The sequence below is a fragment of the Oryzias latipes genome, chromosome 1 (genome assembly GCF_053564925.1).
Source record: "Oryzias latipes strain Hd-rR chromosome 1, Olatipes_Hd-rR_3.1".
Lineage (NCBI taxonomy): Eukaryota > Metazoa > Chordata > Actinopteri > Beloniformes > Adrianichthyidae > Oryzias > Oryzias latipes.
The window spans coordinates 42,406,060-42,426,671 of record NC_136237.1 but is presented as its reverse complement, the minus strand read 5'-3'; the positions used below and the strand labels follow the sequence as shown (position 1 = coordinate 42,426,671).

The following is a 20,612-nucleotide window of genomic DNA, read 5'->3' as shown; positions in this document are numbered from 1 at the left end:
AGGCGGGGGCCCCATCGATGGTACGGGCGGGTGGTGGGGAAGTGGCCGGCGGGCACAAAGGACTCTCAGATACCGGTTTGATCTGGGACACGTGAAACGTGGGATGGATCTGCGGAGCCGCCGGAAGACGAAGCCTGACACACGATGGGTTAATGACCCGATCAATTGTGTAGGGTCCAATAAACCTGGGGGACAGTTTACGGGACGAAGCCTGGAGGGGAATGTTGCGAGAAGACAACCACACCTTCTGGCCAGGTTGATACTCGGGACTCACCCCCCTGTGGCGGTTGGCTATCTGGCGGTTGCTCTCCACGGTACGGAGGAGAGCGGCCCTGGTCTGTAGCCAGATGTCCCGACAACGTTGAAGATGGAGTTGGACCGAGGGCACCGCCAGATCCAATTCCTGAGAAGGAAACAGAGGGGGTGAGTAACCCAGAGAGGCCTCGAAGGGGAACAAACCCGTGGCGGTGGAGGAGTGGTTGTTGTGGGCATATTCCGCCCAAACCAGAAACCTTGACCAGTCCGATTGATTTTGGGACGCCAAGCACCTGAGAAGCGATCAATGACGGTGAGTATCACCGAATGGCCTTGAGAAGGTGGAAGACTCGTAACAGCTATGTGGGACCAGGGACGGCTTGGGACTGGCAGGGGTTGCAGAAGACCAGAGGGAGGCCTGTTAGAGGTCTTGGAACGGGCACACGTGCTGCAGGCTGCAATGTACTCCTTAGCATCGCGTTCTAAGGTGGGCCAGAAGAAACGACGTTTAAGGAGACGAATGGTGCGATAAACCCCTCCGTGGCAGGCGATACGGGAGGTATGACCCCAGGTGAGGACTTCGGACCTGAGGGAGTCTGGAACGTACAGAGTGCCCGAAGGGCTGGTGACACCTGCGGGGATCTCACTCTGGGCCTGCTGCACCTTGTCTTCTATCTCCCACGTGAGATTACCTATAAAACATGACGTAGGCAGAATGGTTGAGTCTGAGCGGGTTTCAGTAATGGAGTATTTGCGAGACAAGGCATCCGGCTTGACGTTACGACTGCCCGGTCGGTATGAGATGACAAAGTTGAAGCGGTCAAAAAATAAACACCATCTGGCCTGGCGTGAGTTGAGCCGTTTAGCACTGCGAAGATAAGCCAAGTTCTTGTGGTCGGTCCAGATGATGAATAGTTGTTCCGCCCCCTCCAGCCAGTGGCGCCATTCTTCCAACGCAAGCTTGATTGCCAGTAATTCACGATTTCCAACATCGTAATTCTGTTCGGTAGGGCTCAATTTGCGCGAAAAGAAGGCACATGGTTTGAGTTTTCCTGAACAGTCCTCGCGCTGGGACAACACAGCCCCTACTCCAGAGTCCGAGGCATCGACTTCCACTATGAATTGTTTGGACACATCAGGTTGTATGAGGATGGGTGCGGACACAAAAAGGGTCTTGAGCCGTTTGAAAGCGGCATCAGCAGCGGAGTCCCAGATGAAGGGGCGATTGGTAGAGGTGAGCCGCGTGAGGGGAGCAGCTATGGTATTATAATCCCGAATGAATCGACGGTAGAAATTAGAGAACCCCAGGAACTGTTGGAGTTTCTTACGGGTTTGGGGTGTCTCCCAATGAACGACGGCCTCGATCTTGGCGGGGTCGGGACGGATATTGCCAGCCTCGATGATATAACCCAAGAAGGGGACGGAGGAGACGTGAAACGCACACTTCTCAGCCTTGACGTATAACTGATTGGCGAGAAGCCGTTCTAGGAGGAGACGGACATGATGTTCGTGTTGCGTCTCGTTGGAGGAAAAAACCAGAATATCGTCAAGATATACGAAGACGAAGCGGTTCAGAAAGTCCCTGAGAACGTCATTCACCAAACGCTGGAACACTGCGGGGGCGTTGGTGAGACCAAACGGCATCACTAAGTATTCAAAGTGGCCCAACGGGGTATTGAACGCCGTCTTCCACTCGTCACCTTCGCGCATGCGTACAAGATGGTAAGCGTTCCTGAGATCAAGTTTAGAGAATATTTTAGTGTGCTGGACAGAGTTGAAAACAGATTCTAATAACGGTAGGGAGTATTTATCCTTGACTGTAATCTGATTCAGCTCTCGAAAATCAATGCACGGACGTCAACGTTCTTTTTTTTACAAAAAAGAACCCGGCAGCGACTGGAGAAGAGGAAGGACGTATGTGACCCAGGGTAAGAGCCTCCTGGATATAGGCCTCCATGGAGCTCTTTTCAGGACCTGAGAGATTGTACAATTTACTTTTCGGGAGAGGAGCTCCATTTAGCAACTCGATGGCGCAGTCATAAGGTCGATGTGGCGGTAATGCACTAGCCCTAGATTTACAGAAGACGGAACGTAGGTCATGATAGCAGGTGGGTATGTTAGACAGATCGATTTCTTTACCGGGTCCTGTGTCAGGTAATTTGGTGAGGGGAACAGCTGACTGCAGACAGTTAGCCATACAGAAAGTGCTCCAGTTGGAAATGCGAGACGAACACCAATCAATACTGGGATTGTGTTTTTGTAGCCAAGAAAACCCAAGAATTAAGGGTGTCTGCGGACACTGAGTGATAAAGAAATGATGGTACTCACGGTGGTTACCGGAGGTAATAACTAGAACCGGACCGGTGCGTTTGGTAATGCGAGAAAGTTGTTTTCCCCCCAACCCCGCAGCGTTAACAGCGTTGTCGAGGACTTCAATAGGAAGAGAGAGTTCATGAACGAGACTTTGATCCATTAAACTATGTTCGGCCCCAGAGTCAACAAGAGCTTTAAATTCAAAAACTTGGTTCTCATTGCAGATCTTGACAGGAACGAGTAAAAACTTGGAAACGTGGGAAGGTTCAGGGTCACCCCCCCGTGGCCCGTCCCTAAACGGGGGGCTTCTGGAGTCCAAACGAGCGGTGCATTGAGAGACCTGATGGCCCGCCTGCCCACAGTAAAAACATAACCCCCCATCAAGACGCTTCTTTCTCTCCTCTAGAGAGAGCTTGGAGTGGCCTATTTGCATGGGTTCATCAGTTTTAACGGGGGGCGAAGCTTGGCTCGCTGGAGCCGCCAGGGGTAAGTCGCGAACGGGATAGTCAAGGGATGGAGGTGGCTTACATTTCTGCTCAGCGAGGCGTTCCCGGAGGCGGATGACCTCAGGGCGGCCGTGACAAGTTCTTCGAAAGTGCCTGCTTCGGGCTGGGTGCAAAGATGATTCTTAATGCGCTCATTCAGTGACTGGTAAAAAAATCCCCTTGAGTGCGGGATCTGGCCGTCCAGCCTCGACAGTAAAAATCCGGAAGTCAATGAGATGTTCACTCACCGGACGGTTACCCTGCCTGAGACCAAGCAACCGTCGGGTGGCTTCCTCCTGCTTTTGAGGCCGGTCGAAGACGAGGCGGAACTCTCCCAGGAAACGCTCGAAAGGGAGATGCGAGATAGGATGGGAGGCCAGGAAAGCTTGAGCCCATTGCAGCGCCTTACTACGGAGAGAGTTCACGATTAGTGATATACGAGTGTGATCGGCTTGATAATACCTGGGGGCTTGTTGGAAAATCAGTTCACATTGCAGAAGGAACCCTCCGCAGGCAGAAACATCCCCGAAAAAAGGTTCCGGCTGTAGTCGAACATTTTCCGGGATGAGGGTGGAAGCGGAAGTAGCATTGTTGCCGGAAATAGGAGGCGAAGCAGAGACTGTGGGCCTTGAAGTGTGACCAGAAAATTCATTAAGAGTCCGAGTGATATCTTTGATGCGAGAAACCAGATCCTCTTGTACAGACGTAATACGAGTGAGTAAGTTAAACTGAAGTCCCAGAAAAATACCTTGTTGGGTAACTGCATGGCGGAGCCCTTCCGGGTCAGCTGGGTCAGAGGTTTGGCCAGTTCGTTCTGTCATGATTCGGACGTGAGTTCAAAAATGACCCAGATGCTGGAACCCGGAAAGAGGCTTGGACACAAGGGTAAGTTTCAGTGGTTTAATCAGAACCAGATCTTGACAGGACTTTCTTCCAGGAAGAGAGCGAGGGCTGACTGGAGGAAACTTGAGCTGGAATCTCCTTGAGGGGAAACAGCGGCAGGTGCGAGGCTTGAACCAAGACGAGGCGAGGCGGCTGGCTGGAGGTTTCTGGATGCGGCGTGACGGCTGCGTTGGAGGACTGCGACCAGGTGAGGATCCAGAAGGTTTACGTCCTGAGGCAGAGCGAGAAATACCATGAGCTTAAGACAACGAGGCGTGAGACAAAAACGTGAGCTGACCAGACTATGCACCATAGGAGGAACAACGAACTGGCACCGGCTGATGATCCTGGAGGAGTTTATGAAGGCAGGTGTAGATGAGGTGAGTGGATCCAGCTGGTCGCGTCCAACACAGGAAGGAGGGGGGAGGAGGGAGTAGCTGACAGGCCATGACAGGTTTCTCTTTTTCCCCTCTTGGTCCCCAGCAGTCTTCTACTGCTGCGTTTTGTTGATATAGTTTGGATGTTGGTAGTCCTTGTTTCTTTTCATTAGTTTGGTTTTGTCAGGCCGCCCTTAGCAGGGAGCAGCTGACTCTGACGGTCAATGGGCGGCTGGGTCAGTTGTCTCCCTAACTTATTTTATGTTTGGCCGAGGTTCCAATCCCTGTTGTGTCTTTTGTTGGAATCAGCACAGTCAATAATTATTTGCTTACGTGTTCCTTAACTTCTTGGCGTCCCTTTTTTCATATGTTAAGGCCCCTTTGGGGATTTTTAGTTTTTGTTTTTTTGGGATCAATAAAATCCCATTTTGAAATTTGGAGCCTGCTGGCTTAGTCGTCTTATTTCAGAGTGATTTATTTATTCGCTGCTGAGAAGAACCCCGTCACACACACAAAACAAAGATTTAAAAAAAAAAAATAATATCATTTATTTTTGCAGCCCATTTTCCTACTCAGTAAGACTACTCGATCTCTGAGGCTCCGCCTTTCGCTGCTCGTGGGTGTCGCCCGTTTCATGACGTCATCCTAGAGCCGGCCTCGACGGTGTCTGAGTTTCATCCAGGAAAACAAAAAACATACAAACTTTTGCAAAGATGGCTGTGCGTTTGGTGTGTATATAAGGAAAGCGTTTAGCCGATCACAAAGAAAGTGGGCGTGTGTGTTATCATGGGGGCGGAGCTGGCAGAGCAGACTCTTCCTGGAAGGGGCGGTCCCTCACTTTGTGACGTCACAATGTGAGAAGCAAGTCGTTTTTGTTTAAGAGGTAGAGCAGGTTTTTAGAGGAACACTCAGATGATGGACTCAAACATCAGCCTCCATAAAAATACAGACTGACATCAAATCGTTCCATGACCTAAAAATTTGGGCATCACTGCTTTAATGTTTCAATAAAGTGCTATTCATGGATTATTACGTCTACAGAAGAGTTTTTCTTCCCTGAAAATCATGTCTGCTGGGTCCTGATCAGATTATCATTTGAGGGAAAGACAAATATCTACAAGAACACCAACAACACAACCTTTCTGAGTCTGAAGACTCCAACTCTAGAGTGAAGATTTGAACACACGTGTGCAGCAGAGAAAGACTGACCGCGTGGAGAACATGAAGATGGATTCTGACAATGAGGCACCAACCTGGAGCCGTCGGGGAAGGCCAGCACGCCACAGCCGTTGAAGAGGCCGTTCTCAAACTGTCCCGTGTAGCACGTCCCGTCGCTGAAGGTCAGCTGACCCAGGCCGTGACGCAGACCTGTAACATCCACCCACAAAACACAGAGCAGACGCTCAACAAGACGTGGTGACAATCCTCACCTGGAGAGGTGCGAGTCCCTAAAACGGCCAAACCGATCTCTGTGGTTGATCAGGCGATAATCCCAGCTGTGTAAACCTAAACCCACTGAGGATCGTGACTCTGAGTGTTGGACACTGAGGTTGATTAGGACTCTGAGGAATCGAGTCCAGCGTTGGGCCGATTCAGTGGTAAATGTGTGGAAACACCATTAGTGTTGTCCTCCTCACTAACCTCCATTATCCTCATGAATACTTCACAAACACGCACCACACACACGAAAATGCTACGTTCCATTTTTATGAGGTCCCTTGAGGGGGGGCCGTACCAACCTCAAAGGTACTGAACGCCCCTTAGGATGCAGCCCCTCCTCTCTAGGACCCTCCAGGGGACGGACAACCCAAACACCGGCAGGACCCATCCGGGTCAACACCGGTACAGGTGCCTGTGAGTAGAGAACCACAACGTTTGAAGAGGTGGATTCAGGCAACTGCAGGTCCAGATGAAGCCTGTGTGAACCTGTTCATGCCGTCAGTCCTCCTCAGTGACGGTTCTCCCTCCTGGTTGGCTCCACGCCAGCTTTAGTTTGGTCCACATGCTGGTCAAACGTTCTGTTCTTGATTTTGGATGCTGCTGCTGCTCGCTCACTGAACTGACTGCAGATCCGTCTGTACTTCAGCACCGCCATCAGGATGTTAATGCCCCCCCCACAGATGTTCATGGAATCACACTGTTTAATGAGGATATCATTTCTGTTTTTTTTTAAACTTTCACACTTAATTTTTAAAAGCAGCACCAAATCTCAGGAAGCACACGATTAGTGTTGATTCATTTTTGCTCTTTTTTTAACTCCATATGGTGAGACGCTGGGATCTTCGGAAAAAAGGTAAAGATTTCTGCAGATGAGGACGGCTTCCTGTCGTAATTAGTCCCTGTGGTCACATTAACTCTGCCAAACTAAAAATACCCACCAGTTGTGGTGATGAAAGGAGTCAGTGTCTTTTTAAGGGGCTTGTTAACCCTTTAGCTGCCGCCTCACAGAGCTAAGTTTAAAAACGGACTCCTAAAAATATTAATTATAAAAATAGAGAGGCCTGTTTATGGATTTTTTTCCACTGGTGCGTCTGTTAAAGGGTTAAATTTAGCCTCCATTCAGGACACATTCAGACTAACCAAGGAAAAATTCAGCTCCTTTTATTCTTTCTGCTGCCATTTTCATCCATTCAAATCTCTTAAGAGTTGGTTTTCTGCCAAGCAAAGGGACATTAAAAGAGAAATAAATGAAATAAAGATTGGTATTTTGGCACAAACATGTAAAACTAATGGAATTTACATGAAAACATGTCAAAGAGAAACCTCTTTGAATGATGGTTCATTCTAAAATGCTCCGAGGTAAAAGCAGACGGGTCACATTCAGCTGGAAAACGGGTTTGTTTGTGAGTATGATGAGCAAGACCTGATCCGTCTGGAGGGTCCAGAGCCGAGGGTCGCTTCCTGACTGGGCCTGGAGGAACAAAGAAGGACCGAACACGGACCCCTGCGGAACACCAGAACTGACTAATGAGTGAGGTGGTCACATTTATTTGAGACAGAATGAAACCCAAATCAGTCCAAAGACCTTACCAGAACCAGAACTCAGAGCTTTAAGCACCTGTTTGGGGCGGGGGGGGGGGGGGGGGGGGGGGTGTTTAGATCCAAGGAAGGCCGGATTCCAGTGTGCGGTTGGTCTGGCCATGAGGGGGATTTCGGGCTCCACAGCGAAGGTCAGCTGACCGTAATCATTAATTGCTGATAAACTAATTAGGGACACGGCGGCTGATAAGGACTCGTCAGCGGTCCTGTTGGAACAGGGTCCAAAAGACACGCTGATAGTTTGGCAGCCTGAGCCGTTATCAGCTCGTTTACGAGCTTCCCCTTGTGTTTCAGCCAAGGTCAAACCGTGAAGTGTCAGAAAAATGTAGAAACAAAACCTGCAAAGAGCAACTTCTTAGACGCCACGAGCCTCAGCCGGCGAGTAAACCGGTTGGTCTGAATCCCACGGGGGGGGCGGCGACCGATGGGAACCAACTACCAACAGAATTTTCTTCTCTGACCCTTTTTCAGCGCAGACCGCCCACATCCACCTGAAAGGACCGTTGGGACGAGGGTTCGATGCCGTGTCTTGATGGTGGGGGGGTTTAGACCCCAATGACAGCTATGAAGGTGGTGAATTTCTAAGTTTCCACTCCTGCTGGAGAGTAGTTCTCATCTTCCTACATGTTTTAGCAAAGGATGAATCTTTGTCTCCCTTTTCCTGCAGGGGAGACCCTAACCCACACCCCCCATGCAGAGGGACGGGATGAGATCTGAGGAGAGCAGTGAATCTGCTGGATTGTAAAGATGAGTCAAAGATCTGAAGAGGCTTGGGGGGGGGCTCTGCGTGGATGGGGATTTGCTGGAGGAGGGAGGGTGCTTGGCAGGGGGTGAGGCAGGGGTGAGGCTCGTGCTGTCCCTTGCTCCCAGCTAATGGCAAAGTAAATTAGGCAGTCCATCTGTCAGGGCTGCTTAGAGGGCCGCTCTCTGCCTAATCTCAGCCGGGTTTTCACGGGAGATTTGGAAGAGAGATTTGGTGGAAACTAAATCTGAGGATCTGCGTTCCATTTTCAAAGAACGTCCCTTCCTGGAAGCGACCGCATCCATACATCGCTGCTCCTTTGTCTGGGAAAAAAGCGGGTTTGGAGTGAGATGGCTGAACGTTGCGCTCTGCGGCGTTCAGGAAGTCTGAACTGTGAGCCACATGAGCGTCCGAGAGGCCGGCGGCGCTGTCCTCCTCAGAACAGCAGCAGGAGTCTGACTGAGCATCATGAGGTTTAGCAGCGGAGTTTATTTTTGCTAAAAGTACAGATTATCTGCAGGCCGCTGTGGACATGGGATGGCCATTACCTCGCCGTTTCCTGGATGCGGTCCCTGCAGACCGGCTCTAATCCGTCCTCCAGCTCCTCCTTAACGCCTCCCTCCGAACTCCTGCTGGACCGCGGCCTCCTGCTAATTACTGTTTAGCTGCATTTGTCCGGCTTTTATGTCAATCAATAGTGGTAATGCGTTGATGTTAAATGACTGCACGGCCAGAGAAGGCGGCGCTGCCTCGGCTGTCGCGGACGCACCAGAACTACTTCCTGTAACCCGAGCGCCTCCGGGCTCGTCTCTTCAGCCGGAGCCCGACTGAATTATTCATGCGACACGGAAGACCTCTGCCTGACACACACCTCCATGTTTGTGTGCAAACAATGACTTTGCATGGATAGACACAGTCTGTGTTCATGACAACAGCAGGCAAAGCACACACTCCAAACTCTCTCACCGCCGCCGCCAGACGGAGCGGGGAGCAGAATCACGCTCTTTTTGGAAGTGCTAAAACACGGAAAAGTGTTTTAGGAGAAAAGTAAATGAGGTGCGAGTCCCAGCAGTGGTGTTTAGGGCGGCGAGGTGTTCACTGTGGGAACATTTGGGATCTTCCTTTTTCACAATTACCTGCCTAAAAAGGCTCCGGTGTCTCATTTAAGCCAAAAAAAGCCGTTCTGGATTTTTCACTGTTTAAAATAATCGTTTAAATGTCCCAAACGGAGTCCTGAGGCGTAAAAAAAACAGGATTTAATGCAGACTTCACTCTATTCAAATGTACCTACGACTGAAACAGGCTTTCATGGGTCAACAGGTCAAACTCCGGTGCATCTGCTGCAGAAACGCAACGTTTCTGCAATTTCTCCATTGAAAATAGGAGCATAAATCCGCACTTTCTTCTTTTTATTACATTGAATCATCTTTTTCTCCGTGAAAGTTCCTTTCATCTCCGTTCTACTTCTTTTACGTTTCCAGACGGATTTCGTTTTGTGTTTGTTTAACCAGAAAAACGACCGAAGGCTGAATCAGATTACTGTAGATGACAACAAACCGATGATCAGAGCGCACAGGAAGTGAACAGAGACCCTTTCAGAAACACAGAAGGTCACTGATCACATCGGTCACAAATTCATGTCTTATCTCTAGTCTTTAGCTTTAACTTTAATTCAAGTCTTGGAGTCTTTCCAAGTCAAGTCTCTAGTCTTGAGCTTTTTATTCAAGTCGAGTTTGAAGTCTCAGGTCGACAAAAGGTCATGGGTGATATTTCGGCTTAGAAAGCAACCACAGAATATGAGGCTCTCTGTGGTCACCTCTCCAGAAACTATTCCATCCAAAAGTTGATTTCTTTTTAAAAGTGAAACTCTTTTTATACCCCCCCCCCCCCACACACACACACATTTGGCTCCATCTTTCTTTTAATTGAGACTTTTCTCATCAAAATCTGAAAATCCTAAATGGGAATCAAACTGAACTCTCAGCTTGGAATTGAGTGACATGAATGAATCAGAGGGAGGTTTCTTCTGCATTTTAACTGTCTGCCGTTCTTCCCAGCCGTGTATTGACGGACACGGCGTTCTCTGATCAAACCAGCTTCTTGAGCAGGAACCTGTGCTGTCCGACTCCCCCCGTGGACTCAAGGATCGTCTTCTGGACAACAGTCGATGAAGGATTCTGGAAACCTCTGCACTCGCCTGGAATTATTCTTTCCTTGAGCTAAGTTAGCCCCGAAGCGATGAAGTCAGTGTACCGGCGCGTTCAGAGAGTCGGGCACGGCGGTCTAGCAGAAGTCTGTTTCGGGTATCGCGATATTCCCAGAGATAAAATTGGTTGGCATCAACCAATCAGGAACTCAGCTTTGACCCGTGATGTGTTGATGACGGTGGGTGGAGTCAGTGGGTGGAGTCTAAAACCAAAATGGAGGAGAATCTGATCGTTTTCCTCCTGAACTTTATGATATTTTGCTTATTTGTATGAAGACGATAATAAAAAAGTTCCTCTAATTTTATGTAGATTTTTCCCTCCCTGGACTAATGCGGGACAGCCGGCCATCAAACCGGAGAGACAGAAGTCCCGCTGAAAGCGCCGTCGTTCAGCTCGCCGTACTGGGAGTGTCTCTGAATGATGAATGAACCCAGACACGGAGCTGCGATCACAGACGCTTTTGTAGAACTCTTCAAATGAAATCAGCCTGATCTCTCAGTATCATCCGGGTCTTCCCAGAAAGACGTACGGTTAATGCTTCCATGCAGCGAAGAGGCTGTTGATGGTAGCTCCTCCCACATGCGTCTGGAGCGTCAGGCTGTGAACACATTACTGGATGTGCAGCGAATCGCCTCAGAGACAGTCTCCAACTTTGGATGTTTTCACATTGTACTGATCTAATCCAGATCAGGGTTTGGCTGGACAGGCCGGCATCTTTTGGGCTTGTGTGGTGCGTTACAGACGAATGAATGGAGATGCTTTTGCTGGCTCCTCATGCTTTGGTAGTTGTACTTTGGTTTGCCTCCAAACCCGGTCGGTGCAGGACGCTCTGGACTCCAGAGAAGCGGTTCGCTGATGCTTTTGGGGGAGACGGGTAACAGCTGGCGCAGAGACGGACCAAAGCACCGACGCCTCTGGTGTTGCTCCAGGACGGCTGTCAGTCTGAGGATTTCTATGAGGATAAATGGATAACGGGGACGCCGCTGAATATGCTAAAACATAGTTAGCCCAGGCAGCTTTTAATTAAAGCTGGATTTCATGCTAGACTGGAGAGCCAGGAGACAAGTGGGTGTAGTGCTGGTGAGTCACCACGGCAAAAAGGCTTGGTAAATGAACCTGCACACAAACAGGCTGTCTTCAGCAGCAAAAACAACAACAAAAAAGGACAGAAAAAGGTGAGGAAGGGGAGTCAGTAATTACTCCACACACGCACGCACACACGTGCACGCGGACACCATCTGGTGCCGGCGAGGCTGCTGAGGCTGCAGATCGCACTACCTCAACCTGTATTTGCACTTGAGAAAAACACTAAACCAACCTTTCGGGCAGGGTTAAACAAAGAATCAGAGTTTGGCACCAAAGCAGGAGGAAACAGTTTGTTCTCTGCACAATTAGCAAAAAACAGCCAGACTGGTTTGGCTGGGAGTCACTGATGTGACTGTTGTTGTTAACAGCAGGTTCCTCTATCACCGCCGTTTTGGGTCGCTTTAGGTTTCTTCTCAGTATTTGGGAAAGTTTGTATTTGTGCAGATATGCAAAGATACTTTTAAAAGAAAGACGGCTGCACCAAAACCTGAGAATCTGGAAAACTTTCCCTGAAGTTTGAAAAGCTTAGAGTTTTAAAGGTTTTAAGCACTAAGACCAACCAAAATTCATAAAGCATGAGAGTTTTTGCAGAGTCATGATGGACCGTCAGGGTTTGGATTAGGATGGAAGGACAATTCTGTGAAATATTCCCATATTTTATTTGGAGAAACTTCTATTGATTTCAAGTTCTGCCACGTTGACATTGAAATAATTATTGATCTGCACACATGTAGTTCAGCATCTTACTTTTGATTTCCACCCAAAACCCGCTATAGTTGGCAGAACAGCGAGCATCTTTCAGCAGCTCTACACCAACTCAAGAGCCTCAACGTTGTTCAACTCTGTTTTAACAAAGAACTAGTAACAAAAATCGGTACCGGGTTGGTACCGACCAAGAAGATGCCAATTCAAAATGCTGAAGGCCGACGTTCTGCTAAACCTTATAGCCAAAGGTTTGAATTCAGAGACCTGACGGATCAGTAAAACGCTCTGCAAAAAGGCCGTCGCCGTGGCGGTGAGCGCGGAAATCCGTGTTTTCTTCGGCGTGTGTGAAAACGGAGATGCAGCGCAGACGGTCACGGAAACAAAACATCGTAGCCGCGTTGGAACGCTCTCCTGCTCCCCACCGCGCTGCTTCATCACACTTTAAAAACTGATTCATGTGAAAATCAGACAGAAGGAAATTCCATCCGAGTGGATCTTTGTTCTTCTTCTAGCATGAGCTGCTCCTCGTCTCCAAACCTTTGTCCTCTTTGTCCAAAATGTGGAGGCTGTGGTCCTCAAAGTCTTCTAAACATGACTGTAAACTGCTGACTCGGCTGCTGAGGTGCTGCAGCCCCCAGAGCAGACCCGTCCTCCAGTGGAGAACAGACTTCTGGACAGACGTACGTCAGCCCTCGTGTAGCTGGGAGTTTGGCTCTTGGAGCGGGTTTGAAAAATGGGTTTTTGGTTTTTGCTAGAGTCTTCTCAGAAAGTCTGGCCTCCGCTTTCTGGTCCGTTGGTCTTCCCTTGGGTCAATGTGTTGCCATGACATCTCTGTTGGGATCTCCTCAGGTTTTGGGTCCAGGTGCTGATCTTCCCTCTGCTGGTTTGTGTGGAAGGGGGGTGTTGTGTCCTAAAGACTCTCAGGTTGGGTCGCAGAGCATGCTGGGAGTCCAACAGCAGGTACCGGTCCGTTTGCGGGGCTTCCTGTGGATTTCTTTTCTGAGGTTCTGTCGGTTCTCATGCAAACAGCTCGGACTGGGAAGGTCTGGTGGTTTCTGGTATCTTCTCTGCAGCTCTATGAAGTTCTGAGCTTGTATTTTTTTTTATCTTAACCCAAATGTCATCCAAATCTGATCCAGTGGGCTGGTGTGAATAAGTCTAGAACTTCCCTCCCCACTTCTTCCATGGGATGGTTTGCATCCGTGGGAGGCCGTAGCGCCGCCGTGCGTTTCTTCTAGAGGAGGTGAAAAAATGTCGGCTATAAGGTCCATCAATCCGTAAAATCTATTCAGGTTCCTGCTGCTCTGTAGTTCTCGTAAACGTCCAGTGAAAACAGAAATCCAGATGAGAGGTGATGAGGTTTCTTTTCCATACCTTGCGAGTCCACAAACCCTCCTGGACTCGGTCTTTGCCGCCCGGCGTGGAGCTCTGACCTTAGTCCGGTTCATGAACTGCTGTCAGGTTTCTGCAGAAAAAGCTGGGAGGTTCCAGCGCTGCAGAGGTGGCAGGGAGGCGGCTAAACAGACCAGTGCAGTTCACGGCCCCAATTCTTACCACGGAAATGACATTTGAATGTAAATATCTGCTGATGTGTTCATGCTTGTGTAGGTAAAACACTTCCACACTCTGCAGATATTTGAATTTGATGTTAGAGCAGCGCGCCGTGATTGATGAGGCGGTCGTCAATGATCTCAACCTGGAAATTGTTTGTTGATCTATATTTCCGTCCGCCGCTGAAGATCCATCACCTGCAGAGGCGGACGCGGTCCATCAGTCCTAAAATATTCAGCAGCATCCTGCACTGGGAGGGGGTGGGGGCTCGTCAAAAGCTGCCGCGCTGCAGGAGAACGCCTCTGCTGACGGGACGACATCAGAAAACAGACGTGATGTGGTCACCATCAGGAGGCCAGAAACCAGCCAGGCCAGCACCTCCTACCTCTGTCCTGCTGAAAACTGAAATGTCTTTTTCACAAAAGCAGGAAGTCAAGGAGGGCGAACTGGCAGAATCTGACACCGCCAGGCGTCTTTGCAGCGTTTGTGCTGCAGCGCCACGATCCAGCAGCGACCTGTGAGTCTGTACCTGCTGCTGGACGGATCCCCCCTCCTTCATGCCTTTGAATCAGTGAATAGTCTTCCTACACATTTATTGACTGATGCAAACTACATCCATAGCATGCTCATGAGTCACAGGATGACCAATCACAGGGGGGGAGGTTGGGGGAGGGGCCAAGCATGCTGAATATAGAAAAAAAAGATTTTCTTTTCAGTCAACCCAAAAACTTTGCTTTGGTCGGCACTAAGGGGACTAAGCGGCCTCCTCCTCTGTGACGTGTCGCCGGTCTGAACCCTCTCCAAACGTCCCGTCTCTGCAGGAAGTCAGGACGTCCTCCCCGTCATCGCGGCTGATCTTAATTATTCAGATGACCTAAATGTTGGGAAACGGTCCTGCGCTCCTGCCTGCATTCATCTCCCGTGACCCACATTCCAGTCAAAAAGTAGGCGCGTCCCATGGAATCAGAGGTAAGCACCCCCCCACATTCATCATCCCACCTCGAAAGGAGCTTGTGGCTCAGAGCCGGAGGGTTTCACGGGACGTTCACGTGTGAGACGTTGATCTCGGTTGCAGGTTTGAAACCCGCCGTCCTGCAGCCGCGCTCTGAAAATACTCAGACCCTCCATAAAACCAAAGTCCTGCACGGACGCGTGACGGACGCTCACCGCTCACCAAACCCGTTCCTTACTTAGGGTTCTCCTCACGGACAAACCAGGATGAGAAACCTGAGAGCCATGAATCCATCACTAATGTCATAAATCGTTAGAAATGAGCCAAAAATAACAAAAAAGTGAACCTGAAAGCTGCTTTTGGATTTGTGTCGGTGTTGCTCCTGCATTTTATCACCATGTTATTCGCTCTGACTCGACTCTTCGTGGCTTTCCTAATCACGCTTCGACGCCCCTACAGTAATGATGGATGGGGGCGTGACCAAGCAGGCGGGCCTTGCCTTCTCTCCATTCTCCGTGGTATTCCTCCCCGTTGGAGTAGGTGAAGGATCCTCGTGTCAGGGTCATGGGTCCTGATGAGACACAAAAACCAGCCTTCAGACCCGGAGAGGCACTTTTCCAGTCAGTCACAACAGACGCGGTGCAGCTCGCAGTGTCAGCGCACGCCGAGGATCGGAAGATGCACCTTTTAGACTCTTCCCACCCCTCCCATGCCCCCCAGTAACCACTTCAGGAGCCTCCAGACCAGTTTTCCTCTCTAAGCTCTGACCTCCATCTGAGACATTTCAAATTCTAAAGCCTGGAGGCTCCAGAAGCAGAAGAAAGACAAATAAATAAACTGAACTCTAAAAACTCAGTAGATGTTAAGAATAAAAGGAAATTCACTTTCAGGACTATTTAAAATATGTGGGAGGTTTTTTTAATTATGAGGAAAAAAACCCAAAATTTAAACAACAGCCTTTTTGTTTGTTTTTACAGTAGATGCATCAAGAAAAATGTGATAATTAGACATTTATTAATGCGAGCGACTTAAGAAACGACCACCTCCAAAAGGTCTACCTACACACACACACACGTACACACACAAACATATATATACAAGTACCTTTGCTGCATTCAAGCGCTCTCCCTCACGCTGCCGCGCTGCTTCGTCACGATTTAATGTTTTAAAAGTGCTGCTTCATCTACATTTTGCAGTGTTGCCCTTTTTTATCAAACAAGTGGAGCATTAAAGGTTAAGGAACATTCAATCTGCATGTGTTTTTTTTCTATACAAGTATACGCCATGAGGTACAGTCACAGTTCCTTAATGATCTGATTAAAGCTGCACAATATGAGGAAAACTCGCGATTTGCGATATTAGTGACCAATATCGGGATGACGATATAACTTGTGGTGCTGTAACAAACAGCAAACAACCTAAAACATAATTCCCATTTCACTGCAACAGTTTATAAATGATACTCCAAGTGACCCTCGTCTGCACAGGAGGCCACCATCTGACATAAAGGAGCTCCATCTGATTGGTCAACAGTGTGAATGTTCAAATGCATAAATGGGTTTATTTGATTCGTTAAATACTTCAAGCTGCCATTCGATTGTTTTAGCACGTTTGAGGAAACCCTTTACTGCAATTTTCGCCGCCTTTTCCGATACACGTAATTTACGGATTGATATCGCGATAACGATAAATTTACATTTTATCGTGCAGGCCTAGTTCTGATAATTAAATAAAATTTATTTTAAAATTTGATTCATGTAAAAGGTGGAATAATATTTAGACAAAGTTTTTTTTATAAGTTATACTCTGAAAAAAATAGTAAAATATTGTCTCTGGTACTCTCTTGGGATATATCATGATATGTATCATATGTATAGTATCATGGTGTGTGTATCATGGTGTGTATCGTATCATGGGGTGTGTATCATATGTATGGTATCATGTGTGTATCATGATATGCATTCCATCGCCAGACTCTTGCCAATTCACACCCACATATCTGCCAGAAGAGCGTGGCGCTTAATGTCGTTGAAGACTTCAAGAATGTATGTATTAGATAAGCGGTCCCCAACCTTTCTAAGGCCACGGATCGGTTTGACGTCAGACAAAGTTTTCACGGACCGGTCTTGAAGAAGTGGCGGACGATTAATGTATAAATGTTTCGACGAAGGGGGAACAGAGACGTGTCAAGACGCATTTTGAGCGTTTATTTTGACACGCATGTCATTGTAGATCGTACAGGTGTCATCATCCTCCTTCCCTCCCTCACTCATGGTGCAAAAAAGAAGTACTGTTAATCAAATGTAGCTTTCTTTTTTGGCAGTGGAAGGCTCCTCTTCTGTCTCCTGGCGTTTTCCACTTGGCAAAAAACTTTCCAAAGACGTTAGTTTTTACTCGTATTGCTAGCTCCTGGGTTTTATTTTAGCGGTAACCTATCAGGTGACGGAGACGAGCGCCTTGGCCTGCGTCAAGAGTGACATAGACGGATGGAACAGAGAATTGGGCGATTTTTCAGAATAAATCATCTTTCAGATTCCGAAATAAATAAAACGGAAGTCATGTAAGTTATTTATTCTTTCTGTGTGGCCCGGTACCAAATGACCCACGGACCGGTACTGGTCTGTGGCCTGGGTGTTGAGGACCGCTGTAGAGGATGTTTGATTGGCCGTTCTGCGTGTCAATCAAATAATGTACTTCACAGTGAGGATGGTGATTGGCTGACAACAATTTTACTAAATTTGGTTTATTTATTTTCGATGCTCTGCAATCGTGACATGAATCCACTGAAATGATAATTCCATGGCTGCAGAAATGCTAACTATCTGTATTCTGCTAACATCCTTTGTTCACAAAGTGAACTTCAGAAGCACAGGTTCCCATCAACAGAATACTTTCAACCGCGTTTATTTTGATTCCTTAAGTGTTTGACTTTTAAAACACGTGTATTGAACCCAAATGATCTGCTGACAGAAGCCACAAAGCAACAGTGTAAACACGGTGGTGGTAGTATGATGTTTTTACGGCCAAAACCTTCATTCATAGTTGTGTTCAGTTCAGTTACACAGGTTAAATAAAGGCATGTAGTGGTCGTTCCCCTTTGCTTTGCGGGTCTTTGAACAGGACAGTTGCATTCAGGAGCATCAAACTAACGTTCAGGAAAGGGAGGAAGGGAAGGGAAACAACAACAACAACAACAAAAGCCCAACTGCGGCCCGTTTCTTGTTTCAATAATTGCTGCTCCTGTTAGATTTCACGGGAGGAGGAGTGAGCATCCCTCCACCGAATGTTGCCACAGTAACGGCGCCTTATCCCTCTCATCCTGCCGGCGTGACGCCTTCACGGACACAGCGGCGCGCGGAGCGGGCCCGAAGGAAGAAAGCGAAAACCTTTACCTGCTTCTGTTTTTTTAGAGACAAATCCCTCCTTTTTCGTTACATCCTTGACAACAACTCGGCAGGTGGAGGCTTTCTGTTCCTGTCGTTGATAGTTTTTAGCTCCTTTTCACCCCCGTCGCAGTTCCCTGGCGGAGCTGCCTCAGCGGCTTTCCCAGGCGGCGCCTTCAGATTGGCTGTTATTGCTCCACCTCGATACAAGGCAGCTTCTCATTGGCCGATCCGGCGGGCCGCCCAGCCTGCCGCGGCAGCCATCTTTGTCGAGGGCATCGGGTCCAAGCACTTAATTAGCCGAAGTGGCTGTGTGTGGAAGCGTTTGCCCTTCCCTTTTCCTCTACTTAATGTGAGACCGGCGTCTCTGCTGCCCCATAAAATAACGGAGAGACTCCCGTTAACGACACGCTGTCATCTCACGGTTCAATTTGGTGATTAGACCCGCGTTTTGGCCACTTTTACACAACTTGATTTATTCGTTTTTTAATGCTCTGAAACAGCTGCACGGGGGTGACTGGAATTCAGGGCCACACACTCTACATAATTAACCCAAACTTAAATGAATCAGAAAAATCAAGGTGACCCAAAAAAAAAATCACCGCTAAATGTGGTTCGTTTCTCGGAAGAAAATTCCCATCAGATCATTAAAGGAAACATTTGACCAAATTCCATGTTTTAGTCGGAACAAACAGTTTTATTTTTCTGCTGTTTTACTTTAAAGAAATATGCAGAAGTGGGAATCAGAGAACCTGAAATCATGTGTAAAAAAATCCCCCAAAGCAGCAGTTATTTTAAATCACTTGAAATTAACAGACTTCAAGAAAAAACATTTTAAAAATTAAGTGAGAAAGAGTTTGTAATGTGAGCCAAAAAGCAAAATCCTTTTATATAATAAATATTTGTGCCAGAAAAACAGGAACAATGACACATTTTCAAGGTAATGCAGATCTTTTACGCTTTTAAATAAGAATTTGCTCATAAAAATGTTCACTATGAAAACATTTGGATTATTTCTCTAATGTGCTATTTATGTTGGGATTTATTTATGACTTTCTTTTTGGAGCAAGACTAATTCTTGCGTTTCGGTGGTTTCATTTGAACTACTTATTTATTTAACCCAACAAAATGTTATTCCCTTTTTAACCCCAGAGTTGGGTTATTTATAACGATGGAGTTTTAAGAGACATTTTAATCCAAAAACGGTCAAACTCTTTTTTTTATCTCATAATTTTTTCATTTCTACTTAATGAAAGTTTGTTTTTCTTTTTGCTACCTAATGGTTTCTGGAACCCCCCCCATCCCCTGGAGACGTTTCCAGCTCAGCTCAGTGTGGACTCTGCAGGTCACGTGTTCAGTCTAAAGCGACCTCGAGGTCAGTTGGTGCCGGAAATGAGACTTTAAGAGAATATTTTGCTGTAATCCAACATGACGTGTTGGCTTTTCGAAGCCCCGTTCTGGGCGCGTGAGGGTTTCCTACGCGCATCCTGGAGTTTGGAGAAAAACGCGCGCGTGCTGCCCTGAACGGTGCGCGTTTCAATCCGCGCGGCACTCCCTCGCCCTTTGACACACATTGCATTAAGCCACGATGAGTTTGGAGCGCAGGCGCCATGTGCTCTTCTTTATCCAGCCCTAAAAGAGACAAACATCCCGGTGACCAATGGTAGCGCGCGCGCGCGCGCGCAGAGATGCTGGCGGAGTCTGAGGGGAGGGGGCACTTTCGGTGGGTGGGACGAGCGGCGGTATAGAAAGGGGGATGCTGCAGCCCCGTCCCCTTCATATCTCTCTCCACCCAGCCCTAGAATAAAAAGCACCGGTGACGTGCGCGCAGGGAAGCACCCAGCAGTATGTGCGCGCCCACGGGAGGGGCCGATAGAAAATGGCGAGTCTGTGCAAAAGGCAGCAATGCACGATAGAGAGGCGCGGCTTTCGGCAGGAACTTGACTCTTGGAGGCACAAACTCATTCACTGTGTAGGTAAGCTCGCTTGGAATAGTGTGTGTGCGTGTGGATGGCAGGGATGCGCCGCTCGCGCGCTCTTCCCTCCCCCGGCTCCTTGGGGTGTCCGGAGCGGGGAGCCGGGCTGAGGCGGCTCCTGCGGGGGCAGCGTGAAGCTGTCATTTTCTGGCTGAGCTCGGTCCGCCCCCCCCCCCACCCGGACCGGACCCAAACATTTCAGCTCCAAGTTTTCGGGGTCTCGTTCTTGCGCGTTTTTACGCGCGAGCCGTGAGTCTGTGAGCGGAAGTGCCGTTCCGCGAGGATGTGGGGGGCTCGGGGCTGGGGGTCATTTTGTAGACATTTTTCCATTCCTGTTTATTTATTGTAAGCAGTGCTCGTGACGTGTGCAGATGGAGCTGCGCCTCGGCCAATCAGCTGCGGCTCTATAGGCCGGCGCGTTCCCGGATTGAGTTTCGGATGCGCGCTCCCGAGCTGGAAGCCCCCCTCCTCTGCCGCTGCCCTGGAAATCGGCTTTTGGGAGCGCGCATTGCTGCATTGGGGGAAATGTCAGTGAAAAGGATGTTTTGGGGGAAGGTGGCCTCGCTGCTGGGGGGCTACGGGACGGTGGCGCGCGCTGCTGCGGGATCCGCGGCGGGTTGTGAAGACTTGTTGAAATGATGCGGCAGAAACAGCGCGGA

General features: G+C 48.5%; 2 protein-coding genes across 4 annotated transcripts in view; one reads left to right on the top strand and one right to left on the bottom strand.

Annotated features, from left to right (window-relative positions):
* Window positions 1–18,531, bottom strand: part of LOC101156553 (uncharacterized) — a 29,213-nt gene extending 10,682 nt beyond the window's left edge. Inside the window, exons 1-3 of one of the 2 annotated variants that reach the window (XM_078948678.1) lie at window positions 17,987–18,531; window positions 15,094–15,165; window positions 5,566–5,680 (exon numbers count right to left, since the gene is read on the bottom strand). In XM_078948678.1, the coding sequence (XP_078804804.1) occupies window positions 5,566–5,680; window positions 15,094–15,160 (182 nt within the window). In that variant the 5' untranslated portion in view covers window positions 15,161–15,165; window positions 17,987–18,531. The remainder of the gene's footprint in view (window positions 1–5,565; window positions 5,681–15,093; window positions 15,166–17,986) is intronic. The other variant, XM_004065475.5, reaches the window with a different exon arrangement.
* Window positions 18,532–19,697: 1,166 nt separating this feature from the next.
* The window catches only part of lcor (ligand dependent nuclear receptor corepressor), a 91,758-nt gene continuing 90,843 nt past the window's right edge, over window positions 19,698–20,612 (top strand). For both annotated transcript variants that reach the window (XM_078948572.1, XM_023956803.2), the window contains exon 1: window positions 19,698–19,953. In XM_078948572.1, coding sequence (XP_078804698.1) covers window positions 19,857–19,953 — 97 coding nt within the window. In that variant the 5' untranslated portion in view covers window positions 19,698–19,856. The remainder of the gene's footprint in view (window positions 19,954–20,612) is intronic.